Source organism: Epinephelus fuscoguttatus, linkage group LG10, assembly GCF_011397635.1.
Source record: "Epinephelus fuscoguttatus linkage group LG10, E.fuscoguttatus.final_Chr_v1".
NCBI classification, from domain to species: Eukaryota; Metazoa; Chordata; class Actinopteri; order Perciformes; family Serranidae; genus Epinephelus; species Epinephelus fuscoguttatus.
The window spans coordinates 930,106-951,049 of NC_064761.1; the positions used below are offsets into that span (position 1 = coordinate 930,106).

General features: G+C 42.2%; 1 protein-coding gene across 1 annotated transcript in view; it reads left to right on the forward strand.

Annotated features, from left to right (window-relative positions):
* The window catches only part of szt2 (SZT2 subunit of KICSTOR complex), a 461,751-nt gene that overhangs the window by 160,822 nt on the left and 279,985 nt on the right, over positions 1-20,944 (forward strand). Inside the window, exons 38-40 of the mRNA XM_049588526.1 lie at positions 4,394-4,646; positions 17,059-17,133; positions 20,641-20,779. Coding sequence (XP_049444483.1) covers positions 4,394-4,646; positions 17,059-17,133; positions 20,641-20,779 — 467 coding nt within the window. The remainder of the gene's footprint in view (positions 1-4,393; positions 4,647-17,058; positions 17,134-20,640; positions 20,780-20,944) is intronic.

Genomic DNA, 20,944 nt, shown 5'->3' on the forward strand with positions numbered 1-20,944 from the left:
TCATTATTAATTAAGCTGGGGAGAAATTTCCCTATTCTTTTGGCCATTATAGATGTGCAGTAGTCCACATTAAGGATTGAAATCGGCCTATATGACCCAGATTCAGTCTTTTCTTTTCCTTCTTTCAGTGCAAGAGCAATAATAGCCTCTTTCCATGTAGGAGGGATCTTAGCTTTTTTAAACCCCCAGTTGCAAGTGGTCATTTGCATAGGCCTAAGTTTCTTTCCAAATGCTCTGTACCATTCATCTGTGTAACCGTCACTTCCTGGAGATTTGGAAGCTTTAAGTCTAGTAATTGCCTTGTTTAGTTCTTTTGTAGTTATTTCTGCACTTAGGTCCTTATTCTGTTTTTCAGTCATAACTGGTAATAACAGGGCCTCCAAAAAGGAGTCTATCTTTGGGTTTTGGTCTTGTGCCAGAGTCCTGCACGGGTCCAGTTTTCAAGATCCGCCCTGACCCGACCCGGGGACGTACAAACCCACACCCGAACCGCAAACCCGCGCATTAGGCCAATTAGTACCGCAACCCGGTCTGACCCGTTGAAACACGACCCGCAGCCCAACCCGTAACCCGGATTTAAAGTAATCATTTTGGGTCATATTGGCTGAATATTAAACAGCATATTGCCACAGTTAAGGTGCCAGTGAGTAAGCAACGTCTTGAATGAAGCAGCTCTCACAATAAAAACCTGACTTCAGCTCCATCATCAACCCTCTGTGTTCTTCTCCCATACGAGTGTAAAAGCACTTGTTTGTTACGTTTAATGCTTTTAAACATTTAATCTTTGTAAAGGAACTTTACATGTGTAATAATAGACTTACTTTCTGTCCAGAGCGACGTTCAGCAGTTACGAGCCGTCACGTGTTTTTAGAATCCATCGAGGAGAGAAGTAATCCATCAGGGAAACACGTCAGAAACATTATAAAGTGATAGTTGTACGTTTTATCCACTTATTTCTCAAATACCTAAATAATTATTTACTGTTTTGGAAGCGGCGCTTGTTAGATGGTGGCAGCCATGTCGATTCTGTCGTCCAATCACAAATTGTTTTATTAGATGGTGAAACGCGTGTGAACAGCTGAACCAATGACCGTTGCGAAATAGCGGAGGCGATCCTCAGAGAGTAAATAATGACCAAGATAGTTATCTGTTTACCGAACTAATGACTGATGTGTTTATCTAAAACCCGCAATCCGACCCACATGTTATTTTTTCCACCCAGATCCAAACCCAGGAAATTTTTCAGCTGTTTTTGTGGGTACCCAACCCAGTGCAGGACTCTGTCTTGTGCATGTCTACCCTCCAGCAGCTTTAGCTGATTTTGCAAATCAAGTAATTTTCTTTGACGTAGCCTTTTGTTTTTCAGTGAGGTCATAGCTATAATTTTGCCTCTTAAGACAGCTTTCGCTGCATCCCACATCATAGGGGGTGAGACCTCTCCATTATTGCTATCTTTAATGTACATTTGTATTTCATTGCTCATTTGTCTTTTAAACGAAGGATCATTAAAGGGATAGTGCACCCAAAAATGAAAATTCAGCCATTATCTACTCACCCATATGCCGAGGGAGGCTCTGGTGAAGTTTTAGAGTCTACTTGCGGAGATCCGAGGGGGGAGTGGGTAGCAGCACAACTGCACACCTAATGGCTGACGGCGCCCCAGATTAAAACGTCCAAGAACACATAATTGAAACCACAAAATATCTCCATACTGCTCGTCCGTAGTGATCCAAGTGTCCTGAAGCCCCGACATAAAAAGTTGTTTGGAAAAATGTCATTTGAACTGTGGCTCTAACTGCCTCTCTAACTGCGCTGACGTGTGTGTGCTTGCGCGAGGCCGTGAGACATAGGCACCGACTTCATGTGTGTCCACGTGCTTTTGCTGGTCTCGTGTGCAAGCGCGCACACGTGAGCACAGTCCACAGAGAGGCAGTTAGAGCTGCAGGCTACAATGAGGCTAAAAACAGAGTTCAAATGACATTTCTCCAAACAACTTTTTATGTCGGAGCTTCAGGACACTTGGATCACTACGGACGAGCAGTATGGATATATTTTGTGGTTTAAATTATGTGCTCTTGGATGTTGTAATCTGGAGCGCCGTCAGCCATTAGGTGTGCAGTTGTGCTGCTACCCACTCCCTGCTCGGATCTCCGCAAGTGTTGTGAGGACTCTAAAACTTCACCAGAGCCTCCCTCGGCATGAGGGTGAGTAGATAATGGCTGGCTTTTTGGGTGCACTATCCCTTTAAGAAGGCTTGAATTGAACTACCATATTGTATTTTTCTGGCAATTGATTGTGATGTGTATGGGGGCATGATCACTCAGATCTATTGTTCCAATATCTGAGTCCCTGATCCTTGACCCATCTTTACTGAAAATGATGAAATAATCAATTCTAGTATAGACTGAATGAGGAGTAATGTGTATACTGCCTGGCATTTGGAAACATTTCTCTCCATATATCTATTAAGCTTGTGTCTTTCATTAATTCATTGAACTTTTTACTTACAGATTTAGACGTGTGTTTATGGTTTGATGCATCCAGTTTTGGTTGCAGATGTATGTTCAAATCTCCTCTACATAGTAGGACCCCTTCTGTATAACTTATTATGTCAAATATATTTTTGAAAAAGAGAAGTCACTTCCTGGGGGAGTATAAATATTAAGTGAAGTGATTTCAGTCCCATCTACTGTTCCCCTAACTAGAATAAATCTACCCTCCTTATCTTTCTGTTTATGTCTCTTCAAAAGCAGTCTTACTAGAAATCAAGACCCCACATTTATGATTAGATTTACATGATGAGTAAAATGTTTTTGTTCAGCCCATCTTTTTGAGTTTTTCATGTTTTTATCCTCTAAATGTGTTTCTTGTAAGTATACAATACGTGCCTTCTCTTTTTTTCATTTTCGAAAGTATCTTAATGTGTTTTATTGGGTTAAAGGGCCAGTGTATAATATTTGGCATGGTTTATTGACAATCTGAATCTGAATCTGAATATTCTACCCATTAATATGTTTATACAAGTGTATAATTGCTATAAAATAAAATTTGTTTGCTTATATATATATATAGCAAGGGCCTTGCTTTAGAGAGGTCGCCATCTTGCGCCGCCATGTATGTACGGCAGACCGAGCAGACAATCCAGCCAGCCAGAGAACACGTTTCGCATGTATAAATGAACCAACGAAGACAGCGGATGGAAGGAAGAAGGGGGAGGAAACAGCAGAGAGTGTTAGTAGTTCATCGATAGAGAGTAGTGAAAAGTTTTTTAGTTATAAAGTTTGCGAATGGACCACACTTACCACGCAACAGGAGAGAATGAACCCGAACCGTCATCTGCGAGGAAAAGAAGACGCAACTTCACTCCTTGTGATGCACTCTCTGCTGATATATCCTCCTGATGATATATCTCCCCAACGATGGTAGCAGTAGCACCGAATCCCATTCTGTGCATTCAGCCTCTCTTCTTGCCCGCTCAGCATCAAACACATGGAGTTCCTCATCTGTATGCTCCGGCTCAAACAGGTATGGCTCTGGGTCTGTGTCCGCTACAAGAAACTCTTCAAAATTGCGTTCAAAGTCGTCCATTGCAGCTACTATAGTCCGGAGATATTGCTAGGCTAAATAAATAGCTGAGCTCTGTTTACGCTGTCAGTCAGTGTGCGGGCTGGAGATTGGTGGAGCAGAGAGGGAAGGGGGTCTCCACACGGTATGGTAAACGAGTATGTATGTATGGAGTGTGTCTGTGAGTGTTACCGGAGTTTTTGGAGTGCTCAAATAAACGGGCCTTTTTCCCGAACGCTTCTCTGGTCTCCTGCTCATGAGGGATTCATTACAATATCGTAACATGGTTTAGATTTCTAAATAAATATTCACCTCGTCGCTAGATAGACCTACTCCTGAAAAACTTGGGCGCAAGGCTTTTTGTCCCTACGAGGCTACTGTCATTTACCCGACGGGAGGGGTGAGCGAGGGAGCCCTGCAATCTAGAATTTGACCACTGATGTCACTGTTTTCAACCCATTTTACACACTGGCCCTTTAAGTATAACATTAACAATGAAGAATTCATTTTGATGTGGCCCACCTTGGTGCAGGAAATCCTTTGATACAGACAAGTAAACAGATATATGGTATACAATGTCACAACTGAGATGTTAATAGCTGCGGTGTGAGCACAGGGTTTGTCTTTGCAGCCTTTATTTAAACTCGCAATATCTGGCACCATAGAAAAAAAAGCACTGAGAAATATCCACTGTCATGTCCTCACAGGAATGATTCAGCACCAATTTATTTATTTTACTCTATTCAGTGATCAAGCAAACTCTCTCTCTCTCTCTCTCTCTCTCTCTGTGCGTGCATGCATGTTTCATCTGCACTCTTTCCCACTGCAGAGTGAAGTCAAGAAGTCCATCACTATTGCTGCTGACACTCCCAGTGACACAGCTGCAGAGGCCAGTGAGCCGGTCAGTGCCTTGAGGCTGGAGACAGATGACACTGTTTCTCAGAGCTCAGTTAGCATGGCGGGGGACAGAGGTCAGCCCAGAACCCCCCAGCTCCACACTGAATGCTGTATAGATGCCACCTCACCACCAAAGACGCCGTCCAGTGTCAGCCTGGCTGAGTCCATGCAGTCAGCCTCTCACAGTGAGTCTAACAGACACACTGCATACCTTTACATCTTAGACCTAAATATATCTGTTTGAAATCTATATCTGTAATGTGATACTGTCTAACACTAATTATTAGGCATTGCAAGTATGCTCACAACACTTTACAAAAATTAGTTATCTCAGTGTGGTCATGTGTCGCTGTAATGTCTCAGTGACTGCTCATTTTTATGCCTCCACACTGGCGATTGGTGACACTAATCTTGGGTGTCCAGCTTGACACGTACTGCTTTTCTGTACTGCTGCGGGAGGGTTGTGTGAAACAGTAAAGATGTTTTTGGTATGAAGGCCAAACTATATAACCAGTCAGAGTTTACTGTGTGTTTGCTATGTGAGCTCCATTGTGAGGACTAATAATCTTGTTTACAATTGTATTTAATAAGATATTATGAATAGTTTTACCAAGGCAAATGTGACATTAATTATGATGATGATTTCCAGTGGAGGAGGCACACAGGGTTGTCTTTTGTTCAGTGCCATTCACATCAATGTACTCAGAGGTGGAAAAAGTACTGAAAAATTCTACTCAAGTAAAAGTACCTTTACTTTGATGAAATTCTACTTAAGTACAATCAGTCAATCAATTTTATTTATAAAGCCCAATATCACAAATCACAATTTGCCTCACAGGGCTTTACAGCATACAACATCCCTCTGTCCTTTGGACCCTCACAGCGGATAAGGAAAAACTCCCCCCAAAAAACCCTTTAATGGGGGAAAAAAAACCGTAGAAACCTCAGTAAGAGCAGCTGAGGAGGGATCCCTCTTCCAGGACGGACAGACGTGCAATAGATGTCGTACAGAACAGATCAGCATAATAAATTAACAGTAATCCGTATGACACAATGAGACAGAAAGAGAGACAGAGAGACAGAGAGATGCAGGACACACGGTAATTACAGTAGCTTACAACAACATTAATGAAAGTAATAATATTATAGTTATAGTTCTTGCTACTGTGGTACAATATGTTGAAAGTATATATTAATATCTGGCAGTATACATGCGTGACAATAATCATGTGTATAATAACAGTAGAAGTATGACTAATGACTAATGATGGCAGCAACAGCAGGAGGCATCTGGCAGGACCACGGCAGCAGCACAACCACACACGTCACGCTATCCAGGCACCGCTGCGATATGAGTTAATCTGAGAGACAGTGGAGTACAAAGGCTCAGAAGACGAAGCCGAGTTAGTGACATCCAGAATGGCCGAGTTAGCAAGATGCAGTAATAGGATACGAGAGAGAGAGACAGAGAGAGAGAGAGAAGGAGAGAAGGTGCCCGGTGTATTATAGGGGGGTCCTTCGGCAGACTAGGCCTAAGTCAGCCTAACTAGGGGCTGGTACAGGGCAAGCCTGAGCCAGCCCTAACTATAAGCTTTATCAAAGAGGAAAGTCTTAAGTCTAATCTTAAATGTGGAGACAGTGTCTGCCTCCTGGACTGTAACAGGAAGATGATTCCACAGGAGAGGAGCCTGATGGCTGAAGGCTCTGGCTCCTGATCTACTTTTGGAGACTTTAGGGACCACGAGTAACCCTGCGTTCTCAGAGCGCAGAGTTCTGGTGGGATAATAAGGCACTATGAGCTCTCTAAGATATGATGGAGCCTGACCATTTAGAGCTTTATAAGTTAACAGTAGGATTTTAAATTCAATTCTGGATTTTACAGGGAGCCAGTACAGAGAAGCTAAAACAGGAGAAATATGATCTCATTTCTTAGTTCCTGTTAGTACACGTGCTGCTGCATTCTGAATTAGCTGGAGAGTTTTTAAGGACTTACTAGAGCTACCTGATAATAGAGAGTTACAGTAATCCAGCCTTGAGGTGACAAAAGCATGGACCAATTTTTCTGCATCTTTTCGGGTCAGGATAGGCCTAATTTTCGCAATATTACGCAGATGAAAAAATGCAGTCCGTGAGGTTTGTTTTAAATGAGAATTAAAAGACAAATCTTGATCAAATGTTACTCCGAGGTTTCTTACGGTAGTGCTAGAGGCCAGAGCAGTGCCATCTAGAGAAACTACAGTCAGGTCCATAATTATTTGGACAATGATACAGTTGTTGTCATTTTGGCTCTGTACACCACCACAATGGGTTTTAAATGAAACAATAAATACCTGCTTAAAGTGCAGACTCTCAGCTTTCATTTAAGGCTTTTTTTTCAAAAATGTAGTATGAACCGTGTAGGAATTACAACCAGTTCTTCACACAGTCCCCCAACTTTAAGGGCTCATAAGTATTTGGACAAACTAACATAATCATCAATTAAACAGTCAGTTTTAATACTTGGTTGCAAATCCTTTACAGTCAATGACTGCCTGAAGTGTTGGACACACAGGCATCATCAGATGCTGGGTTCCTTCCCTGGTGATGCTCTGCCAGCCCTTTACTGCAGCCGTCTGCACTTTCTTCTTGTGTTTTGGGTGTTTTGCCCTCAGTTTTGGCTTCAGCAAGAGAAACACATGCTCAATTGGATTCAGGTCAGATTATATGACTTGGTCATTGCAGAACATTCCACTTCTTTGCCTTAAAAATGTCTTTGGTTGCTTTTGCAGTATGCTTCAGGTCAATGTCCAACTGCACTGTGAAGCATCGTCCAATGAGTTTTGAAGCATTTAGTTGAATCTGAGCAGATAATGGTGCCCCAAACACTTCAGCTTTCATCCTGCTGCTCTTGTAAGCAAGACAAGACTTCACTAGAATAAATACAGAGGGTTTATCACAAGATGCAAACCCATTGGTTAGCCTTAAAAATGGAAGGCCAGATTAGAGTTTGTCAAAAACCATCTAAAAAGCCTGAACAGCATACTATGGACAGATAAAACAAAGATCAACTACCAGAATGATGGGAAGACAAGAGAAGGAAGAAGGGAAGGAACTGAAGCAAAGCACACCACCTCATCAGTGAAGCATGGTGGAGGTACTGTTATGTCATGGCCATGTATGGCTGCCAGTGGAACTGGTTCTCTTGTATTTATTGATGATGTGACTGCTGACAAGAGCAGCAGGATGAAAGCTGAAGTGTTTGGGGCTACATTATCTGCTCAGATTCAACCAAATGCTTCAAAACTCATTGGACGATGCTTCACAGTGCAGTTGGACAATGATCTGAAGCCAAGCCTGAGGGCAAAACACCCAAAACACAAGCAGGAAGTGCAGACAGCTACAGTAAAGGGCTGGCAGAGCATCACCAGGGAAGAAACCCAGCATCTGGTGATGTCTATGTGTCCAACACTTCAGGCACTCATTGACTGTAAAGGATTTGCAACCAAGTATTAAAACTGACTGTTTAATTGATGATTATGTTAGTTTGTCCAAATACTTATGAGCCCTTAAAGTTGGGGGACTGTGTGAAGAACTGGTTGTAATTCCTACACGGTTCATACTACATTTTTGAAAAAAAAAGCCTTAAATGAAAGCTGAGAGTCTGCACTTTAAGCAGGTATTCATTGTTTCATTTAAAACCCATTGTGGTGGTGTACAGAGCCAAAATGATGACAACTGTATCATTGTCCAAATAATTATGGACCTGACTGTATGTCATCAGATAAAGAGTCTCTGAGTTGTTTGGGGCCAAGAACAGTAACTTCAGTTTTGTCTGAATTTAACTAACATCAGGAAATTGGTGCTCATCCATGTTTTTATGTCTTTAAGGTGTTTTATGGAGTTTAGTTAATTGATTACTTTCTTCTGGCTTCATCGATAAACACAACTGTGTATCATCCGCATAACAATGGAAATTTATAGAGTGATTTCTAATGATGTTACCTAAAGGAAGCATATATAGAGTAAATAGGATTGGTCCGAGCACAGAACCTTGCGGAACTCCAAAACAAACTGTAGTAAGTAAGGATGATTCATTATGAACGTCAACAAACTGAAAACGATCAGATAAATAAGATTTAAACCAGCTTAGTGCAGAAACTTTTAGGCCAATTAAGTGATCCAGTCTCTGCAGTAGAATTTGATGGTCAATAGTGTCAAATGCCGTACTAAGATCTAATAAAACAAGTACAGAAACGAGTCCTTTGTCTGAAGCAATCAGAAGGTCATTTGTAATTTTAACTAGTGCTGTCTCAGTGCTATGATGCACTCTAAATCCTGACTGAAATTCCTCAAATAGATTATTATCATGGAGAAAATCACACAGCTGGTCTGCGACTACTTTCTCAAGGATCTTTGACAGAAAGGGAAGATTAGATATTGGTCTATAGTGAAGTACTATAGACAAGTAATACAAGTAAAGCTACCCATCTAAAAATCTACTTAAGTAAAAGTAAAAAGTAGTTCGTTTAAAATGTACTTAAAGTAGAAGCTACTTAGTTACTTCAAGCAACTTGATGGGAGTCACTCCTATGCAGTGCAAAAATGGTCCAGGGGTCATAAATCAAATCCGAAAACTGGTTATTTTTCTATGATGAACCATAGAATTCAATTCAGTTTAGGGCTGCACAATATCATTAGAGCATCACCATCGCAATGTGTTCTTGTGCGATAGTCACATTGTGAGACTCTCAGTATAAGTTCATCATATCACTATAATATTAGTCAAAGGCAATATGCCATACTTATTTTGCTGGTTAATACTTTAGGTTGTGAAGTTCTCAATTTCCATGACAGTTTGATCGTAAAATGTATATTTCATGCAAATACAGCCTTTCCAAATCCCAAATGATGATTTCTTTCCAAATATAGCTATTCAAGTTATTGCAGTACACTGTATATTGCAGTACATATTGCAGTATACAAAATCGTCACATTGTCAGTTTTGTCTAATATTGCACAGCCCTCATTCATTTTGACACACAACTGTTAGACTGATGATACACAGAGCAACTTTTTGAGCAATGTTGCTGGGCATTATTCTCAGAGATGCAAACAGGTGTATGGTCAAAAAAGAGAGAGCTTGTCAAAGTGAAATTCTGAATATTAAAATACACTAACCCTAATTTGGAAAAATACTGTGTATTCCAAAACAGAACAAATCCATTGATCAGCAGTGTTTCCCCTATATGCAACTAGCAGCGGTGGTGCTCCGCTGTGGAAATACTGTATGACCGCTGCTGCTGATTTATTTTTAGATTTTTTTTTTGCTTTTTAGAAACCACCGTTATATTATTTGGTGCTACAGACACTTCATATCCAGGTCAATTCACACATTTGTGAGTAAAGCATATAAGAGGAGAGGAGAGGGCCCCGTCTTATCTCTTCATAAACTAAAGTTATATTGAGTAACAGACCCTTCATATAATAACATAAAAACTAGTCCATACCCGGGGATGTGTTATGTATAGAGGAACAAGAAATCAAAAACAGCATATTAGAGGAGATGCAAAATCAGAGCACTGTGTAATAAATATTAATGTAAGACAAACAATGCACACTGTATTTAGAAACATGCTTTATGGCAAAAAACATGGACCATAGTTTTGGCTGACAGCATGGAGGCACATGCGTACACGGGGCCATGCGCAGGCACACAGGTACACACATACAGGTTTCGATCCGCAAGTGTTGGAGATAAGGCTTCCCAGCCAATCTGTGGTCCCAGCGCAGGTGTTTTTGAAGTGGTCTCCGCGTATGCGTGGCTCGCGCTGCTAATGGTGCTCGCAGTATGAATGGGTAGTGGACAAAAACACGAATATAAACAGTAGAAATATGGGAAAAATGCAAAAACGTGGCTGTGTGCACATGACCCGCACATGCACAGCTCGTGCTGCTAATGGTGCTCACAGTATGAATGGGTAGTGGACAAAAACGCGAGTATAAACAGTAGAAATGTGGGAAAAATGCAAAAACGGCATCGTGGCTGTCTGCACATGACCTGCGCATGCGCAGTTCGCGCTGCTAATGGTGCTCACAATATGAATGGGTAGTGGACAAAAAAACGCCGATATGAACAGTAGAAATGTGGGAAAAATGCAAAAACGGCATTGTGGCTGTCTGCGCATGACCAAGATGAAAGCCTATGTGCAAGTTCAGAGAAGTAAGTCAAAGCAGTGAGGAGGAAAACAGATGATGACAGACAGACGGACGGAGGGACAGAAGTTTCTCCATTTAATAGTAGGACATACTATTTATAGTGTTACACGGTGAAACGTTTCACCTTATAACATGATGACTTATATTGATTCCACGGCGGCATGTCATTTGTTATCATATTCAGTCCTAGATCCAAAAGCACAATTCAGGAGGCAGAGAGCAGGTGAAGCCTGGGCTTGAGGCGAGGGACAGGAGACCTGTAACGACAAAATATTGTGTTTTATAAGATGGGGGAGAAAAAAGTGATATCGGCCATCGGCCACCCTGCTCTCTCTCAATATTGGCATCGGCATAATTGGCCTAAAGGCCATATCGGTCGACCTCTATTACAAAGTGCTTTATAATAAAACTAAATACATTTAAAACACAAGGAGAGTGGAAAACTAAAATGTCTCTATAATAAAAGAAATACAAAAAGGCTAGAAGTCACATCAAGATAATAAACAATAATTAAAATTAATAAGATAGCAATAAAATAGACAGCTCAGATAAAATCAGATCATGCTTTTTGATAGAATTCCGTTTTTAGGGGAGAATTAAATTAAGACCATGGGCTCTAGTTTCCCGGTGCAGTACAGGGCGACGCAGGGTGGCGAACCCCGCGCAGAGCTAGTTTCGAGCGGCGCAATCCGAGGCACGCTCAGTTTGGTAGTTTGGCAGACCGAGGTGCGCTGAGATGGGTGTGGCGGCTCAGCAGGGGGAGGTGTCGACAGATCTAGCTTGGCGCAGTGACAGTTTCGTGCCAAAAGGCTTTGCCGAAGGTGCACTAAAAGCTCGCCAGCTGAAACTAGGTCTACTGTCAGCGCAGGCGGAGCGCAGCCGGTGTAAGTGGAAGTTTGGCTGACCGGCGGACAGTGCGCACACGTCACCAAAACCTCACAGGCAGGTTTCCAGAATGTCAGGCACATTAACGATGCAATAAATAGCCACAAAAACCACTATTCAATGCAACTATCTGCAATCAGCACATAAATGTATCTGTATATCGACTGTCCCGTCACATCTGATGTCAAATCAAAGGGGGTTGGTACTGTTTGGCATGTGTAATGGAAACCCAACCTGATTTGATTAACACAGCTGCAGACTAATGAGTTCACATCCCTCTCAGCCAACCACAAACAGCCACAGCATCAGATAGGGAGTATATATTCAGCATCTGTCATCTTAGAAAAGTCAAAAGAAAAGAAACAGAGTTGCGCGCACGAGAGAAACGCAACATTGATTTACAATTGTGGTGACCTCCTCCCAGGCTACCTTTGCATCATCAGCCCGTGGAGGTCTGCTCGCAGTTCTGTATATTCAAACACTGTGAGCTTGGACCTCCCGAACCAAAACATCAGTTTCCTCCTGAGAGAAGTTTGGCCGTCTGACGCTGCTGCTCTCTTCTGCCATGGCGAATTGAGTAAACTCTCATCACGCCTTCGCGCGGCGCATTTAAGGGTGAGGAGAGGGGCTCATTTGATTGGTGTGATGTGTGTAAAACCCACTCCACGCCTTCTCTCCTCCCTCTTTCTGACTTGTGCAGGTAGGAGGGACGGAGGTGGGAAAGAGGAGTAGCTGCGCCAGGGCGCACGGTGTGCCAAACTTGCAAAATCCGCCTGGCCACATCCAGTTGGCAAAGTGCAGGTGCGCTGCGCCTCCGCCTCGCCCGGTATGCGAAACTAGAGGCCAATGACTCACACAGCTTTATATCCTGTAAGCCTATAACCCATCATATCTTTGTTGTTTCACCTTGGACTGAAAAATCGTTTCATAAAAATTCTAAAACACAGGATGTGGTGCTTACTATTGTCTTTTATCTAAATATGTGCGTTTGTTTTTCTTGTAATTGGTCTCTAAACAGATCATGACTCTGTTCAGCAGCCGCATCTCAAGCTCCTTAGCTCCATGATAGCTAAATGCTATCTGCTGTTTGCAGCGTAATAATATTCAGGAGGACTAATGTTGGAAAATGTTTTCTATTATTGTCAGGAGGTGGCACTAATCACCACATTGTTATAAATGTGGACCTTCATCACTTGCCAGTGTTCTTACTGTGTTTAGGAGTAAATCAAGCTAGCATTTGCACTTGTTAAGCTGTTTAGCTACCATTAGCCAGCAATTCCTCTGTTGAGACACCCTACATTATATGAACTGTTAATGTTAGTAAGTAATAATTCTGGTGAAGATGTAAAGAAACAGACAGAGAGCTGTATTGTTGGTGAGTGACAGCAAATACTACGGCCTCTCTAGCTTGATCGCTGACTTGTGTGCTAGACAGTAATGGCAGACAGTAATTATTAATTATTAAATACTGTGTGTCAAATTTTCTAGTCATAAATCTGTGATAAATATTTAATTTTGGTAAGGGGCCTATTCAAATGTTAATGGTTTAGAGCAGAGGTCTTCAATATTTTTCAGGCCAAGGACCTCCAAACTGATGGAGGGTTGGAGCAGGGACCCCCTACAGTATATATTTTATATTAAATTGTGTTTTATATTAAACTGGGCCTACTACCATGTATAAACGCACCTTGTTGTTGTGCATCCAATACTAAGCTATTCAAATAATACACAGGTTCATATATTCATGTTTTTATTTTAAACATGTACAAGGTACAGTGAGTAGGGTGGCCTTGCCACTGCCATTTATAAACATATCTTGTCAACTGATACCAATGCCAATATCAACACTGTCTGTCAATAGCATGATAATCAATCATGCAAGCTATTCAAATTGACGTTTCTATTTTAAACATAACTGTGGAAACAAAAGTGAGTGATGGCCTATTAGTGCTATTGCCAGGTAGATGAGTGAGGAAAATCCACTTTCGCAAAGATATGTTCTTGCAAAGGGCAAAAGGGTCATCATAGCTTTTGCTGCCAACTGTGGAAAGTCCCTCTGGCAAGAGATCCAGAAGGAGGTGAGTGGTTTAATTTCATATATGTTTTTGAACATACTGTCAGAGGATAGTTCGATGAGCTGATCCTCCTCCGTCACTGTCAGGCGTGCGTCATCTGCTGCGTTGTTTCTGAATGGAGACTGTGTCCATCACTGTTCCAGAGATATTGGATAAAGCGAGATACCCAACTCAGCTCACTTCCTGATTCAGTGACGTCGGCGCCACGTCCCCATAGGAGACTTGCGGCAGCTCTGAATATATTGTCGTCAATGAGGAAAATGAACGTGATCACACAATTTATGGTCAATTCTTTCGCCCTGTAGTCACTAAAGTAAATATTGGGTTCATTTTCCACAAGCCACACATCTTCCCAATTTTCTGACACAAAAGCTGCATTTTTCATCTGCACAGATCAAGAGAAAGTTAACTTTGTTTGAGCCCTGTCCGTCTCAGAAAACAAGTTCTCGCGAGATCTCGTGATCTTGAGGGAGAACAGGCTCTGATTGGAGGGAGAGCTAACCACGCCCACTTAGGAGACAGGAAGAGTAACCGTTTTCTTAACATTGGATAAGCCTACAGTTGGGTATCTCCTTCATTCAATATCTCTGACCCTCTAAAAGCTGTTTTACTGCGCAATTGCGCACTGCTCCCCACCTCTTTGCGCAGATGACATAAAAGTTGCGCGCTCAAATATCCCTGACGAGTTTTTATTTTTATTTTTTTCTCATATGCGCTGTCCTATGACTTGAACAGTAAATACGTGACATTACTCCACTGTGGGCGTTTGTCTGTGCAATGAGTGACAGATGACAGTGAACTGTCAGTCAGTGATGATTAGAAAAACATGCCCACCAGGCACTGCCCAGCCAATACCTGCAACGGTTGTTTAGTTTGACAGCCAATCAATGGCATTATGTTGAGTATTCGCTGCTGTCATATTTGTTGTTAGCCGTTAGCCATAGCATCGTAGCTATGGCTAAATGTGTGGGCTATTTCGTCCGAAATCTTAAGAAAAAACGTGTGTCGTTTAAGGTGAAGTGGCTGTCGGAGTACATACAAACAGACATGCGAACGCCACCGGTGAAACTCGGCGATATTTTTTCTTTTTCAAGCGAGAATGGAGTTCTTTGCGAGACGTGCAAGATGTGAAGCAGGGGTCCGTTTGTTTCAAATTTTTAATAAGACAATTTTGATAAGAAACTCATCCGTGAAATTCAAGTTGTTGTTGCCTCAAAGTTTTTCCTCTTCTTCTTCTGTTACTAGCAGTTGGCAACCGTTGGCAACTAGTGTAGGTACAGCCACCTAGAGGGCTGGGGTGGGAAATACATGTTGACGGTGTCGCTGCGCGCCGCTGCCAGTGTGTGTTGGGGGGCGGCCCTTGATGGCCACAGCGCCACGCCGGCGGCAGTGTGTGTTGCACAAAGCAGGTTCAGCAACCTCTGAGTCTAATCCTGAACTCTGAGTTGATCTACTCTGAGATAGGAAACTCTGAGTTTCCGGTTCCAGCACAGCTGATTTGAATCAGTTTAATCAACTCGGAGTAGTTTCACCTGGAGTTAAGCGCGTGCACCACGACTATAAAAAGCCAGCATCAATGGAGCCCTGATTCGATGAGTCACCATGGCAACGGGGAAGAGGAGGGCTGTGTTTTTCACCCCATTAGAATTAGAAATCTTAATACGCTCATACGGCAACATTGCTGCTCTGGTCAATGCAAAGTTTAAATGTAGTCCTTTGCAATCACAATAATATTACAGGGGAAAACTGCTTGAATGGTAGCCTATTAATTTATTTAATTTAAGTGCAATCCCGTGGGTGAGAAGCACACTTGGTTATTGCACAAGGATTCGTGGTTGAAGTAAATGTCATTTCTTCATTTATTTGTTTTATTATTTATTTATTTTTTTTTTACAAAGGTATGTTCTTTTCAAATAATACTGCAGTGTGTATCCTTGTGTCTGGGATCTTAGCCAGCTGGGGACTGAATAGGCTCTTGGCCAATCATGGGGAACCTGATAGAGCCAGCATGTAACATGCGACCGCGTGATTGGCACAGCAGCGTGTGGGGTGGGTCCTCCTCTTTGTGTGCAGGAGGCTTGGAGGGGACAGGTCAAGGCTAGTCTCGTGCTGTGAGCAAAGTGGTGCCCAGTTTGAAAGAGCTCCTGTGTGTCGCTGAATGTTTGCATTTCTGACTGAAAGATAACATATTCTGCCTCCATTTATCCATTTGCTACAATATGTTGGATTAATGTTAATGTGTATTTAAAGACATTATAATTTGTGGAAAACGAATGGGGGAAAAAAAAATTAAAAAATATAAAAAATTATCTAATCAACCAAAAATGTCATGACCCCATCTGCAGTACCTCCACGGACCCCCTAGGGGTCGCGGATCCCCTGTTGAAGACCTCTGGTTTAGAGTGTATAGGGGCTTACAACATAATGATAGAGGCATATGATATTTAGCAGATATTTACCAAACTGACAGACCATATCATTAAGTCCAGCCAGAATAATATTAAGATGTCATTAAGAACTGAACTGGTTATGATTGCAATCTGGTCAGTGATAACAGGTCATACCATTTGCCTATGTATCATGATTTAACTTAAGCTATCTTGGAGCAAACAGGAGCTTGAGATGCAGCTGCTGGACAGAGTCACGATCTGTTTGGAGACCACTAACAAGGAAAACAAACACATATATTTAGATAAATACATCAGTCAACACCATGTAATATGTGCTTTTTAATCCAGTGGAAGTATTTTTTTTTTTTTTCTCAGTTAAAGGTGAAACAACAAAGATATGATGGGTTGAAGTGTTACTTGCTCGCCCTGTTCCTCAAATGCTGACGTCTTATGCTTTCCTTCTTTTATATTTTTCTTGACAGGAAGGAGAAATTAAAGTATTTCACATATAACTCATTTCAAATAATTCAATTTTCTCAGGTTTTCTGATGGAGACCTTACTGCCACAGGATTTCACCTTTAATACAATATTGATATTTAGGAAAAACCTTTTACTGTTAGAGGAAGATACTTAACTTTAAACAGTAGATAAATATTAAATTAGCATTAACAGTTCCAATGGGGGAAAATATTTCCAGGTAGTTATAACTGTCCCCAAATCCCCCTTCACACCTTATCTATTCCGTGGCCAACATCTATTCAGTGTATATGGAACTGTTTGTTTAGCAAAGAGTGCTGATGGCAAATAGCGGTGGATGCCAACACAGCAACCAGGTCAGGTTGAGCTTGAACCTTTATCACATGTCTGCCTCTAGGTTGTTTCCTCCTCTCCAATGTGGCAGATGACACTCACCACTGACAGATTTGTACATGAACCAGTCAGGCTCTGAGGGTGTGTAATCAGGCAGAGCTCATCTTTTGTTTGTGATTTAATACTGTCATTCCACCGACTCTGAATCTCCTGACTGAAATGTCGAATGGTCTTTCCTCAGGCTGTGGCAAACTCAGGCCGAGCCGAGTTCAGAGTGTTGTCTCCAGCCAGGGCAGCCTGGACTCAGACATGCAGGGTAAGTGTTGCACAAAGATGAATGATGTTTGAAGAATTAAGTGGTTGTGACAAGTATTAAATCCCTTAATGTTAGCTCAGTTCTCATCAGCTTGTTAGTTTCACACTTAAACAAAATTAGGGCTGTACCCCACAAAAATGATATCAGTTGAATCAGATTGGGAAGTTTAATATGAATATTCAATGATTTGTTTTTTTTTTTTTTTATAAAGTTAAAGAGTTTGAACGGGGTTCAGTGTGACAGTGCAGTATTCATGTAATGTAGTAAACAAACTCACAGCGCTAATAAGGGATCGGAAATGTGCCACAACATTATTTTAAACTAAATATCAAACAAAAACCAAAGACTGTGTCATATTAAGTATCTGTGAGCTGTAAATTCACCACTTCCAAGCAGACAAGATAATGCTACCTCGGAGCCTTAGTGTGGAAAGTTTCTTGCTTAGTGGTAGAGCAGGCACCCCATGTACAAGGCTGTTGCCGCAGCGGCCCGGATTCGAATCCAGCCTGTGGCCCTTTGCTGCATGTAATCCCCCCCCCTCTCTCTCCCCCCTTCAAGCTTACCTGTCCTGTCCATTAAAGGCAAAATGGCCCAAAAAAATCTTAAAAAAAAAAAGAACACTCACTCCACAGCAAAATCTGGGGACCAAAACGTCCCCAGGCTCACACTGCGCAGCACACTGACTAGCAAAATAATCCCTATCCCTACAACACAGATTTGCTTCCTCATTCAAAGCCCTTAAGACCAAAATGTATTTTGCAGCATAGCCAGCTTGTAGCCAGATGATTTAGAGAGTCTGTCTATTTCTTTTACCTGTGGACAAACACCTCTAATGATTTAAATAGCCTGTGCTTTTGAGTACACATTTTAGTGAATTCTGAAACTATCCTGCAACTTCAACTCACCAGCTTGGCTGAAGCTCAGCATCATGCAGCTGCTGGTACACATTTTCAATACATAGTAGATTTTATCTTTTATGTTTATGCTTATTTTATTTTGAAAGGAACAGTGCACATTAATGAACATGATCACTTAAGTTGCGTAAATGTGCCAGATCTAGTCATACAGGCTAATTTTCATCTGCAGTCCCTGGCAGGTTGAATGTGTAAGTATATAGGAGAAAGACAAAATAACATACAAAAGCACAGAAACACATATGCACAGATAAAAGATGCATTGATGGCATGTCAATAGAAAGGCACATGAGCACAGAGCAAGCATGTAACCACAGACAAAAGCACATAACAAGGCAAACAGGCAAAAACAGCAAGATGTAAGCAGTATTAATAAAACTATGATCTATACCATCCATCAATCCATCCATTTTCATCCGCTTACCCGAGGCCGGGTCGCGGGGGCAGCAGGCCGAGCAAAGCACCCCAGGCATTCCCAGGCCAGACGAGATATGTAATCCCTCCAGTGTGTTCTGGGCCTACCCCAGGGCTTCCTACCAGTGGGACGTGCCCGGGACACATCCAGCGCGAGGCGCCCAGGAGGCATCCTGGTCAGATGCCTGAACCACCTCAACTGACCCCTTTCTGTCTGTCAGCCTCCCCCAACATCTGATCCAACTCACCACCAGGTGGTGATCAGTTGACAACTCTGCACCTCTCTTCACCCGAGTGTATAAGACACACGGCCACAGATCTGATGATACAACCACAAGGTCAATCATTGATCTTTGGCCTAGGGTGTTCTGGTGCCAGGTACACTTATGAACCTCCCTGTGCTCGAACATGGTGTTCGTTATGGCCAGTCCATGACTCGCACAGAAGTCCAATAACAAAACACCACTCGGGTTCAGATCAGGCAGGCCGTTCCTCCCAATTAACCCCCTCCGGGTTTCTCCGTCATTGCCCATGTGAGCGTTGAAGTCAGTATCACGCCACCTCCCGCACGAGCTCCGGCTCCTTCCACACCAGAGAGGTGACATTCCACGTTCCCAGTCCACGACACCAGGGATCAGCACGCCGGGGGCCCGCCCCTGCTTGCTGCCCGGCACACAATGCACCTGACCCCGATTTCTGTCGCTGTGGGTGATGGGCCCACAGGGTGACCGCTCTATTTTATCTGTTCAGGCTGAGACCGACCTACCCCCATGGCCTAAAGCCACACATATTGCACATACTTAACTAATCACCCATTCTGGTAAGTGACAAACGAGCTTATTTGTTTGCCTCTTCGACCTTTTTTTTTTTCTTCCTCTTCTCCGCTCCTGAGGGATATGCCTGCTTCGACATCTTCGTAGACAGTACTCTGCATGCTCTGTTCAGTGAACAGCACCTGCCCCCTGGTCCGTAGGGTCCCCTCCCTGCTACAGGTCACGTTATGTATGTTGACCATTGACGTTGCATCAATACTCATCGTTGCCAGTTTTTTGGATCAAACAAACATGAGGATCCTCACATGCTGCCCTATAGACATGTAGGCTGCAGTTCATTGTAAATAAAGGGGTTGCCAGGTCTGCGCAGAGGTGGGACAATCAGTCAATTCAGTTTACTGTGCATCCATCTGGGGGCCCCCTAGTGGCCGCGGGACCCTAAGCAGCTACTTAATTCGCTTATAGGGAGGGCGGGCTCTGACATTGATGACATGATTTTTCTTTTCTACTCTATCCGTCTCTCCTCAAGCTCTCCTCTAAAACGTCTCACGCTCTGATCACTGCAATCGCACACAAGGTGCAATACCTTCACATTTACAATCCCTATGTTTATCTTTAATGCCTGTAATAATTTATGAAATGAAATTTTGATGTAAATAAAATAACAGGCAACGTTATGTGATTATGTGACAGTAGAAAACAAAATCCAGTTTCAAGAGAGATTGAAGACATGTCCAGATATACAAAACAAAATTAGACACAACAGCTATGACCATAGTCAACATTTTAATAAAATACACTGCATGAAAATGAAAGTAAGGTTGGTAGAAGAACACCCTAATAAAGCACTGACTTGAACCAAAATGACCAAATGTTCTTGAAAACAGCTGAGATGCCTCTGTACCAAGCTTAGATATAACAGTATAAAATACTGCCAGCCAATATCGCTTGTATGACAGTCACTCAGTATCAAGTGGTGTGGTGATACAGTAAGTTTCAGTGGTGTTATGGTACTGTCGGATTATGGAGCCAGGACAGTATCATTATATTTTGACATTGAAAATAATGTTTGACATTGAAAAAAGTTCCACTAAGAAATAAAACACGAGCATTAAAAATTATTTTATTATACTTTTTACTATTAAAACTGACATATGTGTGAACGTTTCCAATCCTCTCTGTTAGCTCTGTTATATTTGTGCTTAATTTGGCCCTTATGTCTATTTTGCAAGTGTTGGTGGTGCTTTTTATGGTTGTTGGTAGAGTTTGAAAGTTTGAAAGACAGTAATAAATCCTGTTGAGAGATGGGGAGCTGTCCTGTCACCAAGGTTTACACACTTGGCATGACTTAAATAGTGACACCATAATGTTGCCTCTTTTCTTGTTTTGCCCCTGTGTGTTTAAAGGTTACGATGGTGGGAGCAGTGACTCTGAGTGTGAGAGCCCCACCCTGGATGAACAGGAGTGTCAGTCACCACTAATGCCCGACTTCTGGCTCATTGTCAAGATCCACCAGGATAGAGTAAAAGTCTACTCCCATTCCAGGTCAGACAAACCTAAGACAATAATCCAAGCACCTCTGTGTAGTCTGTTGCCCCTATTTATCAAACACTTCGAGGTTCCTACCTGGTCCAGGATTCTCAGAGTAACACTTTTTTGCTTATTCTGTTCTATTCTGTACCAAGGCTTACAAGTAAAAAGAAATGTATC